Source organism: Bombina bombina, chromosome 4 (genome assembly GCF_027579735.1).
Source record: "Bombina bombina isolate aBomBom1 chromosome 4, aBomBom1.pri, whole genome shotgun sequence".
Taxonomy (NCBI): domain Eukaryota; kingdom Metazoa; phylum Chordata; class Amphibia; order Anura; family Bombinatoridae; genus Bombina; species Bombina bombina.
Genome location: NC_069502.1, coordinates 82,121,380 through 82,135,020, shown reverse-complemented (window position 1 = coordinate 82,135,020; position 13,641 = coordinate 82,121,380). Strand labels below are relative to the sequence as shown.

Below are 13,641 nucleotides of genomic sequence, written 5' to 3'. Positions count from 1 at the left end.
CCTTCACTCTCTAGAAGTTTGCGATATGACAGGTAAACAAAAAAGTGGCAAAACGAGTTGGTTGTAGGATGTGACCCCCTTTACCCTCTAGAAATTTGCGCTATGATAAACAAAACAGTGACAAAATGCGTTGGTTGTAACGTGATCCCTTTTAAGAAAACCAATAAATTATTTTACATTGAGGTGAACTGTAGATGCTCCAAAACGCGCTTCTTCAGTTTTAAAAGCCCTGTACATAATCTATAAAATATTTTTTTTGGTCCACTGAAAACAACTCTATATTTTAATGTGATGTTCTAGTTTAATAATAAAATGCACTAATTAAATAGATCATTTTATTATAAATAGATGCTTGGTGCAGGGGTTAATTAGAGCATATTTAATTAGTAAAGTGATGGTAAACTCACTTAAGTTAATTTACATAGTATGAAAACACTTAAATATATGCATATTGATGCTAGTATTTCTGTTACACACGCAATATATCTATTGTTATACCCATTTTTATACTGCTCTGTCCCCTGCTTCTATGCCGCCTTCGTATCTGAAATTCTTATGCTTCCGTCTGACAGGCAGCTGTTGCATCCAATAGGAGTTGTACCATACGCCCTATGTTACCTACTGCCAGCACGCTCCCGTGCTGGTAACTTGAAGTCGCATCTGCTTGAAGTAGAACTGCGCACTTGCAGTTCACTACGCTCTTTGCGCTGCTTAAACAGTGAATCTGCTTCACCGTAGAGATTTACTGTTTGCTGCAGGGACAACATCGGCATAGGTATTTTTTCAGCGAGTAAGCAGTGCAAAGAGCGTAGCGAACTGCACTTGCGCTGTTCTACTTTAAGCAGATGCGGCTTAAAGTTACCAGCACAGGAGCGTGCTGGCAGTAGGTAACATAGGGCGTATGGTGCAGCTCCTATTGGATGCAACAGCTGCCTGTCAAACTGAAGCATAAAAGCAGGGAACAGAGCGGCATAAAAATAACAATAGATATATTGTGTGTGTAACTGAAATACTAGCATCAATATGCATATATTTAAAAGTGCTTTCATACTATGTAAATTAACTTAAGTGAGTTTACCATCACTTTAAACTAGGTCAAATTAAGCTGTTTTTTTCCCCTCATGATTAATAAATCTTTGCTTTAAAGGGACAGTCAACACCAGAATTCTTGTTGTTTTAAAAAGATAGATAATCCCTTAATTACCCAATCCCCAGTTTTGCATAACAAACACAGTTATAATACACGTTTTACATCTTTGATTACCTTGTATCTAAGCCTCTGCAGACTGCCCCCTTATTTCAGTTTTTTGACAGACTTGCAATTTAGCCAATCAGTACTCACTCCTCTGTAAATTCACGTGCATGAGCTCAATGTTATCTATATGAAACACATGAACTAACGCCCTCTATTGATGAAAAACTGTCAAATGCAGAGGCAGTCTTCAAGGTCTAAGAAATTAGCATATGAACCTCCTAGGTTTAGCTTTCAACTAAGAATACCAAGAGAACAAGCAAAATTAGTGATAAAAGTAAATTGGAAAGTTGTTTAAAATTACATGCCCTGTTTGAACCATGAAAGTTTTTTGGACTTGACTGTCCCTTTAATACTGTAGAAAATACAGATATTATGAACTAAAGAACTGGCTCTGACCAACTAACCAACATCTGTCATAAGAGATCCAGCCAGTTAGTCAACTTGTAGATCACACAAGGCAAAACTGTGTATTTCCAGTAAGTATAAAGTACGGATAACACTGGGGGACATGTTGCTACGAGTAACGACTGATACAGCTTGGAAGATGTATACTACAACAAAAAATTAAACAAAGCATAGGCTCTAGTGAACTATTAAGTAGATTAGCGAATAGTTCATTTTTGTTTAGAAAAAACAAACAAATAAAAGGAAAACCTCAACGTGAAGTTGTAACAATCATTATGGCATTTCATTGATCCTTCATCAATACTCTATTTTTTAGATGACTGGGTTGAAATGAAAGTACTAAACCCAGTGAAGTTACTGAAATAAAAGTTGCAAGTGCAACCAACAGAATATCCCTTTTTACAGCTTTGGATAAAATCAAGAGTCATTTTCTTCGCAAATCTTGACTCTTGTGCAGTCACTGTTGCTCATTAGCTTGGAGCCAAGATAAATAATACAAAAATAAAAATAAAAGTCAAGTTGTCTACCACAAAACAACGCATAACAAAAAAGCAGCAGATAATGCAAAAAAAGTATTATTGAAACACTGATTCCACTTCTGTGCGCAGGGAACGCAGAAGTGACCAATCAGAAAACAGAGATTGGTTCAGCAGATCCAGCATTAGTTTAGTGCTTTGCAAATGAGGTCCTTGGTTATTCACAATTCTGCTCTTCCTCAGGCACTGGCGCCGTCCTCTTCTATAACCCGATTCATGCTTGTACCGTGTGTAATATGAGCGAGAGGATTGCTCAAGTCTCTGATGCTTCCCTGGCGAGATTGTTCATTGAGTCTGTGAGTGCTGCTATGTCTGGAGTGGTCTGTGAGACGCGACATACTGCCGTGAGGGAGACGCTCTTCAATGCCTCGGTAGCTGCATGGAGTATATCTGTAGGAACAAAATAGGTGTGATATATTACAAAGTTATGAACATGATATTGTTAATATTGGTAAATTAAACACACAAACAAAAGAAAACATTTAAAAAGAGACAATGAACAAAAGCAGGGCCAGCTCAACTATGGGATCATGTGGGTCCAAAGGACCCAGGCATCACTTGACAAGGAGCAGCAGTTCAGTGAGTCAGTCACTGGACTCCTGCCCTCTGTCTCTGTGGGGGACATCAGAGGTTCCCAGCAGCATAACCCCATTATGCACAAAGACACAGAACTGGTCAGAGGTGAAATTCAGGATGAGAAAAGGGCATCCTTTCTCTTACTTTCTTCCCACTTATTGCACAATTGTGCAAAAGCAATGGTTGCATGCAGGTAGGCAGGCTTAGTAAGGTCAGAGGTGAAGGCTATTAGGTTAATATACTAATCTAAATCAGTATTGTTACTTATGGGGGGGGGGGCGTCAATTCATTCTCGGACCCAGGCAGCACAATATCTTGAGCCGGTTTAATTACCGGTATATGTGCGTGTGTGTATATGTGTATGTGTGTGTATATGTGTGTGTGTATATGTATATGTGTGTGTGTATATGTATATGTGTGTGTATATGTATATGTGTGTGTATATGTATATATATATATATATATATATATATATATATATTTGTTTGTATATATGTGTGTGTGTGTGTGTGTGTGTGTATGTGGGGGGGGGAAATCATGATTTTATTTTGGCCCCTTTTTCCTGTAATTCTGAAGGTCAATTCTGGTTAAAAGTGAAAGTACAGAATCCAGACTTAACACAATCATATGTTGCACACTCCAGTGACCCATTTGCATCTGTCCCTGAGGAAACCTAGGTTACAACATGGCTGTGTTCATTGCTTTATGGACACGAAAACTTTCCTCTTAAGTTTTCAATGAACAGCTAATAAAATTTTTAAAATATACAATATTCTCAGGTTAATCTTTGCTTTAAATACATAATTCTGCCCAGCTTTTATTTGGTGATTAATGTCCATTTAAAGTGAAGGTAAACTTTCACATATTACACTTTTGACCCTGTAAATACTAAGAAAATAAATAGGACTTTAAGTCATAAAAATGTTCTAATCGCAATATTTATGTATTCATTACCGTTTCTTGATCCGATTCCTTACGCTTTTAAAACAACCCGTTTATTTATTATTTTTTCATAATACCGGTCACGTTTTCTGACTCTTCAATTGAAACACTGGCCGTTAGGCGGCCGTCATATGACGTCACCACCTTATTGTCCTATATGCGCATGCGTGGCCTTCACTTCCTTTCCTTTCTTCTCCCAGCTCGTTCCAGTTAAGCGCATGCGCTTTTTTGATTTCGTCTTGGCTATTTACTAACTTGGGCTGCAGTCGTGTTTGATACAAATTGAAAGAGCGCAGAAAGCAGTTTCATTTTTATTGGAAGTTTATATTTCGAATATTTATTACACATATTAGCTATTACACATATTAGCGCAAGTGAGACGTAAATCATGAACGCGCTTTGGAAGAACGTACAGAGCGGGTGGGACCGCTCTGTACGTAATGTATTGAAAATTCAGGAAATGAAAGGAGGGAGGAGCGAAGAACGGCAGAGACTGTAAATATAAAGTTTTAAAATACACTAATATATATACAATGATGAAAAAAAAAATTAGCGATCAGAGTGTATACTAGATGAATAATAGAATACAGGCATCAAAAAAGGAAAACTTTACCTTCACTTTAATAAGAGACATCTATTTAAAAGTATATTTCAGTAATGATTTTCTATTTGCATAGAAAGTAACACTGCAAAAGATGGATTATTTTGCAGCTCAGGAATATACTCCTTAAAAAATAATGTATTATTATGTTTATCTCCTTTGATATGCCTAATTAGGGACATATATAAGCCCGGCACTGATTAATCAATCACAACGTATAAAGTTGCAAATGCACATGATTAAACATTTTATGTGGAACTGAATTCTGACTTTAATGTCTCTCTAACTAATACAGAATTCAACAAATCAAAAGCAATAATATACATTTTAAAGCATTATATCTGTGACACAAGACTAAGACTATGCTAAAAAGAAAGATGCCAGAGTTACCGTGAGTAACTTGTGATCTTGATGCTATGAGCTCCATTTATTATTAGCTGGGTTTTCAAGAACCAGCCTGGCGGCGAGCGGGTAGCAATATGCTGCCAGTAGTTAACATTGCTGCCAGTAGTTAACATTGCACCAGCTGCTGCCACTAAGTTGTTTGGCCACACACATGGCACCTTTCACTATTAACTAGCAGGCTCCAGAATTGGACGAAGCGGAATCGCACTGTGGATGTGGCTGGACATTTTATAAAAAATTATAAAAAATGACTGTAAATTCAATTTAATTAAATACGTTCAATCTTTCATAAACCATTCTTGTTCTCCGAGTAGTAGTATTAGTAAGGACACATTATTATTATTATTAATATTTTTTTTTATCTATGGAGATCACCCAAACATTTAAGTACTTGGAAATATTAGTATAATTATTTACTTAACCCCTTAACGACCAAGGACGTACGCCACACGTCCTCAAAAAAAAATACAGTTAATGACGAGGACGTGTGTACGTCCTTGGTCTGGAAAGCAGCTGGAGGCGATCCTGCTTGCTTCCAGCTTTCCGGTTATTGCAGGCATCCTGCAATAACCCCCCCTTGGCCATCCGATGCAGAGAGAGCCACTCTGTGGCCCTCTCTGCACCGGACATCGGTGGCCGGTATCGTTGGTGGGTGGGAGCAAGTCTGGGAGACGGGTGGGCGGCCATCGATGTGCCAAGTGGAGTGGAGTGGAGCGGGGGCATGCACGGGGCGGGAGCGGGAGGGAACCGCTACACTGCAGAAAAAAAGTTAAGAAACGTTAAAAAATAAATAAATATATATTTAACAAAATAAATGATCATCTAAGGGTTCTGGAAGGGGTGGGGGGTTGGTCTTGGGGGGGGGGGGAAGCTACACTACAGAAAAGGGCAATAAAAAAAAACAAAAAACATACTTTTTGTTACTAAACTGGGTACTGGCAGACAGCTGCCAGTACCCAAGATGGCGCCCATTAAGGCAGAGGGGGAGGGTTAGAAAGCTGTTTGGTGGGGGATCAGTGAGGTTGGGGGCTAAGGGGGGATCCTACACAGCAGCATATGTAAATATGCCCCCCCAAAAAAAGCCCAAATATAGCTTATTTTAGTACTGGCAGAGTTTCTGCCAGTACTTAAGATGGCGGGGACAATTGTGCGGTGGGGGAGGGAAGAGAGCTGTTTGAGAGGGATCAGGGGGTCTGATGTTTTAGGTGAGAGGCTGAGCTCTACACTAAAGCTAAAATTAACCCTGCAAGCTCCCTACAAGCTACATAATTAACTCCATCACTGCTAGCCATAATACACGTGTGATGCGCAGCGGCATTTGGCGGTCTTCTAATTACCACAAAGCAACGCCAAAGCCATATATGTCTGCTATTTCTGAACAAAGGGGATCCCAGAGAAGCATTTACAACCATTTGTGCCATAATTGCACAAGCTGTTTGTAAATGATTTCAGTGAGAAACCTAAAATTATGAAAAATTTAACTTTTTTTTAATTTGATCGCATTTGGCGGTGAAATGGTGGTATGAAATATACCAAAATTGGCCTAGATCAATACTTGTGGTTGTCTACTACACTACATTACCCCTAAAAGCTCCCTACATGCTGCCTAATTAACCCCTTCACTGCTGGGCATAATACACGTGTAGTGCGCAGTGGCATTTAGCAGCCTTCTAATTACCAAAAAGCAACGCCAAAGCCATATATATCTGCTATTTCTGAACAAAGAGGATCCCAGAGAAGAATTTACAATAATTTAAGCCATAATTGCACAAGCTGTTTGTAAATAATTTCAGTGAGAAACCAAAAGTTTGTGAAAAAATTAGTGAAAAAGTGAACAATTTTTTGTATTTAATCGCATTTGGCGGTGAAATGGTGGCATGAAATACACCAAAATGGGCCTAGATCAATACTTTGGGATGTCTACTAAAAAAAAATATATACATGTCAATGGCTATTCAGAGATTCCTGAAAGATATTAGTGTTCTAATGTAACTAGCGCTAATTTTGAAAAATAATGGTTTGGAAATAGCAAAGTGCTACTTGTATTTATGGCCCTATAACTTACAGAAAAAGCAAAGAAGATGTAAACATTGGGTATTTCTAAACTCAGGACAAAATTTAGAAACTATTTAGCATGGGTGTTTTTTGGTGGTTGTAGATGTGTAACAGATTTTGGGGGTCAAAGTGTGTTTTTTTCCATTTTTTCCTCATATTTTATAATTTTTTTTATAGTAAATTATAAGATATGATGAAAATAATGGTATTTTTAGAAAGTCCATTTAATGGCGAGAAAAACGGTATATAATATGTGTGGGTACAGTAAATGAGTAAGAGGAAAATTACAGCTAAACATAAACACCGCAGAAATGTAAAAATAGCCTTGGTCCCAAACGGACAAAAAATGGAAAAGTGCTGTGGTCATTAAGGGGTTAAAGGGACACTGAACCCAAATTTTTTCTTTCATGATTCAGATAGAGCATGCAATTTTAAGCAACTTTCTAATTTACTCCTATTATCAATTTTTCTTCGTTCTCTTGCTATCTTTATTTGAAAAAGAAGGCATCTAAGCTATTTTTCTTGGTTCAGAACTCTGGACAGCAATTTTTATTGGTGGATTAATTTATCCACCAATCAGCAGGGACAACCCAGGTTGTTCAACAAAAATGGGCCGGCATCTAAACTTACATTCTTGCATTTCAAATAAAGATATCAAGAGAATAAAGAAAATTTGATAAAAGAAGTAAATTAGAAAGTTGCTTAAAATTTCATGCTCTATCTAAATCACGACAGAAAAAAATTTGGTTCAGTGTCCCTTTAAAAGAACATTAAACACTGAGATGGCAATATAAAATACATCATATATAAAAAAAAACAATATACTTTCATTATTTATTTTGTCTCTTTTTCCTATAATTTCAATCTGAAATTGTGAGCTTTTCAGTTCATGTTAGAAATGGAAGTGCAGAACACTGTTATATTCCAGACAGCCATTGGCTGCACACTTTAGTGAGCTATTTATAACTGTCCCTGATAGGTTACTTTCTCTGCTGTGGCCAAAGTTACAACATCGCAGCTCCCATAGTTTTACGGACATTAAAACTTATTACACTTATTTTTTTTTAATATTAAAACAACTAATGAAACTATAAAAAACACATCTGCATGTTATTCTCAGACTAATCTTTTATTTGAATGCATCATTCTATATAGCATTTATTTATTATCCCTTTAAGAGGAACATCACAAAGAAAACGGCAATTTCTGTTTTAGTTATTTTATTTGTTGTGACGATGTGCCGTACCTTCCGTCTCGTGAGCGGTGCAAACTGCCATGATAGCTGCTCACTTTGCTGTGTACGCTGCCTGCTTTGCTCCTCTGGTCATCCACCATAGCCAGTTGGGTTGAAGAAGCATGAGTGGAAGTTCCCTGAGTGGAGGTCCCTCGTGATTTCCTGACGATGGGTGTATTTGGATCTCGAAGAAGTGACTGGGCAAAATCTGGCTCCTGGAGAACCTGGCGACTTTCATTCACACCTCTAGAAGGAAAGCAGAGGATAGCAAAAGTATACAAACTGCTAGAGTTTTCTACAAGATATTAATTTACTTGTATCATAACGACAAAAAAATATTTAATGCCAAAGTGACATTTACAACTTTTTCTGTACCTGAAATTACTATACCCTTCACCAGGAATAGACCAATATGGTAGATGCATTCATTGATCATAAACAAATGTCTCTTTGCCATCCATTCAACAGTAATTTTTGCAAATATATTTACCTTTATAAACAAGCATTTGAATGTCAAATGTAAAATTTGAACATTAACATTTGAATCCTACTTCTCTTACTTGAATGTAAGTCTATGGGAATCAATATTTAAAGCTAATAAGGTTAAATTTAATATTCAAATGTTGAAGAGTGCTCAGCCATTTAAGTGACAGAATGTGTATGTATGTATGTATGTATGTATGTATGTATGTATGTATGTATGTATGTATGTATGTATGTATATATATATATATATATATATGCATGCATATATATATATATATATATATATATATATCCCCGAACACGAACAAATGCACCAACTAAATTTAAAGAATATGAAAAAATACTGAATAGGTCCTAGGGCCTGCGTCTTAAAATAAACCGTCTACCATAGGAATTTGTATACTACGTCACTTCCGGTGACGTATAATCAGCTGGTGGAGGTTTGTGGCGCTCACTGCGCATGCGCTAGAGGCCCAAACTCCTTACAACAGCTAATGAGAAATACAAGCAATTATGTGGCATGCACACGTTACTGGTTACAAAATCACAATGAACAAGCGGTCTGTCATTGGATTTTGTAACCAGAAAGGGTACAAAATACGGTCAACGAACTTTCACATACTTTATCTTTTGTCAAACAGGATTTACTCTTGTATTTAATACCTTTGAGATGCGGTAGGAAAATATATTGAATCCTTCTGCCATTTAATGGGTTAAAGGTGAGGCTTGGGTATACAGTTCATTTTAAAGCGTAATTGCAATACTGGAATCCGTTTGATCTTTGTAGGATTTAATAAGCAAATAATTTGTAATACAGATTTAGCTTTTTTCAGAAAAGGTATTAAATACAAGAGTAAATCCTGTTTATCTTTTGTCAAAGTATGTGAAAGTTCGTTGACCGTATTTAGTAACCTTTCTGGTTACAACATCCAATGACAGACCGCTTGTTCATTGTGATTTTGTAACCAGTAACGTGCGCGTGCCACATAATTCCTTGTATTTCTCATCAGCTGTTGTAAGGAGTTTGGGCCTCTAGCGCATGCGCAGTAAGCGCCACAAACCTCCACCAGCTGACAAACGTCACCGGAAGTGACGAGGTATACACATTCCTACGGGTATACACATTCCTTTAGAACACCTGCATTAAAGGAGAATGCGCATCCTGGGGCCATAAGAAGAAGGGTTCAGCGCACTAGAGGTAAGTACATAACGCTACAGGTGAACTTTTTTACATGTAGCAAAGAAACAAAATGTAAATGTTCCACTAATATAAAGTATTTGTTTCATTTAAATCAAAATACCGAATAGTGCAGCAGCTGTATATTCAGGGAAACTAAGTTCACCAAATATATATTCCGAAAGATTTGGCCGAACAAAATTGTTTTTGTGCTGCACATCTCTACTAAGTACAGACCCATCTCTTTCTCTGGGCCCACTGTAATGGTCAGAGCCCTAATCTAAAAAGTACATATATATATATATGTAAATAATTTTAAGATGACCTTCTCATTGGTTTTTACTCACTCTTTTTTCTTACGTCCGTGGAAGAAGCTGGCCCATTCGAAGCAGGTCTTCTTACTTCCAACCCAGAACACAGATGGTATTCCAACAACAAGAGCCATGAGATATTTCATCAGGAATAGAATAAGGTCAGGTCTACTTGTTTGGGTCACCTGCAAAATTAAACAAACATTCTAAGCAAAGGTTCTGACACTACATTTTATTTATTTACTTATTTTATTTATTTATTTTAAATGGACATTCTACTGAAACACTTTTTTTTTCATCATATGAAAGAGCAGCATTTAAAAACATTAAAAGGAAGAATAAGGAAGTCAAAATTAAACTATCATGGTTAAGTCAGAGCACACAACTGTAAACAACCTTCTAGTTTATTTCTATTATCTAAATGTGCACAATCTTATTATATGTACATTTAAAAAGGTACCAGCAACTACTGAGCATGTGCAAGAATTATATAAAAAAGTATATGCATTTTGTTATTGGCTGATGGCTGTCACATGATGCAGGAGGAAGTACAATTTAACTAAATGAAATGTGTCAGAAAAACAAAACAAAAATAAACTACTATGCATTTGAAATTCAGACTAAGGGCCTTTGCATTGTCTTTTTACTATGATTATGCAATTATACTGTATTTAGTGGCCCTTCTAAGAAATTTCCAAATATAAAGTAAATATGTTTAAAATGCATTTGCCTAAAAATTGGAAACCATTATAACAATATCAGTTGTGTATTTCCTACTATTGCTTATTGACCGACAGGTACAATGAGCATTTGTACTAGTCAGCCAGTGGCCATTTGCATTAAAGGGACACAAGTCAAAATGAAACTTTAATCATTAAAGAACTTTCCAATTTATTTCCATTAACAAAATGTGCAGTCGTTTGAGGCCAGCTCCTACTGAGCATGTGCAAGAATTCACAGAACATACATTTATGATTGGCTGATGGCTGTCACATGATACAGGAGGAATGGAAATAGACATAACTTTGAAATGTCAATAGCATTGTCTTTTTATTATGTATTTGATCATTATGCAAATCTACAATATTTGCTTGTCCTTTAATTACCTAACAAAAAAGTATTAGTAGGAGATACACATTATACTGGTAAATTAAATTTAATTTTACACTTATGAAGCAGCTTCTATTTGACATTATTTAGTAAAACAAAAAGGAAACATGCAGCACTTTGATAAGATTAGAGAAAATATGAATATACTGTAGTCTATTTAATGTGTCTCACATGTAGATAATGACAGATCCTATTCCATAATAAGGATAATCTGACAGGTAAAAAAAATCTAATTTAGTTTAATACGATCTATCCAAATAAGATACAAAAGTACTCCAAAGTGATTTTCTCAAAACGTACACAGAGATTTTGACGATAGCCGATTAGGATTTAAAAAATAAAATAAAAAAATAGATGTTATTGTTGTATAGTATTTGAATAGAAAAGAAAGTAACAAGGTTTTTAAAAACGTTGGCAAAAAAAGTAGACAGTTTGTCTCTTCGAGATATTTGATGCTGTTCCGTTTGGAAGAAAACCAATTCCTACTACAGTAAAGCAAAAATGTTTTCATGCACACATTAATAGCACCAGCTAGAATTCATAGCATGAGCTATATATACGCTCAGATACGTATTGGTACGAATGACTTGCAAGGGCGCACAAAGCTATGAAGTGATATAACCCGATTGTGTTAGTCTATGAAAGATGGGCTCAAATGCAGCAACTGTTTGTGCTTGTACAGCTGGTGAAGCTGAGATTAGGATGCAGCAAATGTTGTTAAGACAAGGCTGGAAAATTCTCAAGAGGCTTTTTAAAGGATAAAAAAAACATACTACAAACTTAATGACCTAGTTTATCTGGCTGACAAAACATTTTTATCCCTCTTTATGTAAAATATGGCCCACCCTAACATTCAGATGTTTGCGTTATGTGCCAGTGTGTTTCTCTTTAAAAGGGAGAGTCTAGACCCAATACTTATTCTTTATTACTTATTGTTTTATAACAGTCAAGTATCTTGCAATGGGTCCAACATCTATAAACTTATAAGAAGTACATGAAACTTTTAAATAATCGTTTGTTAGCAACGGAAAATGGCTGCCAAGCTCCGCCCACAACTTTCTTCTTGTCCCGTTTTCATGTAGGACAGTTTAGCGGTGCGCGTTTAATATGTTTGTTAGCTATTTCAATTTGTACATACACAAAATCAGTGCGTGCAAGTGGGAAAACTTATTCACGAGTCGATCATGATTGGAGAGACTTAAAATACAAAATATACACTATAGGTGGGCAGAGCTTGGAAGCCATTCTCAGCTAACAAAACAAACAGTGAATATTTAAATGTTTCATGTACTTTTTTTCAAGCTTATAGATCTGGGACCAGTTGCTTCTCTGGTGTGTAACAATAAGTAATCAAAATTATGTATTGGGTCTAGACTGTCCCTTTAATATACACAAATAAAGCCAAGTGTTAAATATCCTATGCCACTGAATAAAGTGATCGTGATCCCTTCCAAAACTGAAGAAAAAAAAATATTCTGTAAATATAACCATTATTTTTTAAATTTACTCTATAACAACATGTCTATAGGGTAAAACTAGGTAACATCATGTAAATGTAACCATTACAAAGAAATGTATTCTACAGTATAACCATGTATAGGGTAAATCTAAGGTAAACTTGTGTTAAAGGGACAGTCTACACCAGAGTTTTTATTGTTTTAAAAGATAATCTCTTTATTACCCATTCCCCAGTTTTGCATAACCAACACAGTTATAATAATATACTTTTAACCTCTGTGATTATCTTGTATCTAAGCCTCTGCAAACTGCTAGTGGTGAAAAACTGTTAAAATGCAATCTGAAAAGAGGTGGGCTTCAAGGTCTAATAAATTAGCATATGAACCTCCTAGGTTAAGCTTTCAACTAAGAATACCAAAAGAACAAAGCAAAATTGGTGATTAAAGTAAATTGGAAAATTGTTTAAAATTACATGCTCTATCTGAATCATGAAAGTTTATTTTGGCCTAGACTGTCCCTTTAATATAACTAAAACAGACAACATTATTCTACAATAAAATCATATATATAGGGAACACATATAAATGTAAATTAAATAGAAATGTATTTTACAGTATAACCATGAATATAGGGAAGATGGGAAAATGGGCCACAAATTGGTCTGAAGAACCCTCTAAATGAAGAATCTGGAGCACCTTTCTTCACCTTCCATTCGCAAGGCAAAGAAAAAGGCTAGAATAGCAGAGGTGTGGAAGGGTTCAAGGAATCTTAGAGCTTTGGGTATCTTTGCCTCCTCTTAGTGGCCAGTAGTTGAATCCCAGTAGTAATGGCTTGTGGACTCTTACCATCTTATGAAAGAAATTAGTACAGTTATGGCCTTCGGTTAACTATAGTTGTTTAATTTTATAAAAAGGGAAAGATATTTTTTTCTTTGAATGCTCATAAGCTGAATATGCTAATAAAAAAGTTTTATGAAAGACTCCTTAAAGCAATATAAAAATGCAAAAAGAAATGCTCTAGTGCAGTGTTTGTGAACCGCGGTCCTCAAAACCCCCCAACAGGCCAGGTTTTTATTATAGCTGGACTAGAG

General features: G+C 36.1%; 1 protein-coding gene across 1 annotated transcript in view; it reads right to left on the bottom strand.

Annotated features, from left to right (window-relative positions):
- Positions 1 to 1,051: 1,051 nt before the first annotated feature.
- Positions 1,052 to 13,641, bottom strand: part of FZD3 (frizzled class receptor 3) — a 126,089-nt gene continuing 113,499 nt past the window's right edge. The window contains exons 5-7 of the mRNA XM_053709530.1: positions 10,020 to 10,168; positions 8,022 to 8,255; positions 1,052 to 2,586 (exon numbers count right to left, since the gene is read on the bottom strand). Of these exons, the coding sequence (XP_053565505.1) occupies positions 2,376 to 2,586; positions 8,022 to 8,255; positions 10,020 to 10,168 (594 nt within the window). The 3' untranslated portion in view covers positions 1,052 to 2,375. The remainder of the gene's footprint in view (positions 2,587 to 8,021; positions 8,256 to 10,019; positions 10,169 to 13,641) is intronic.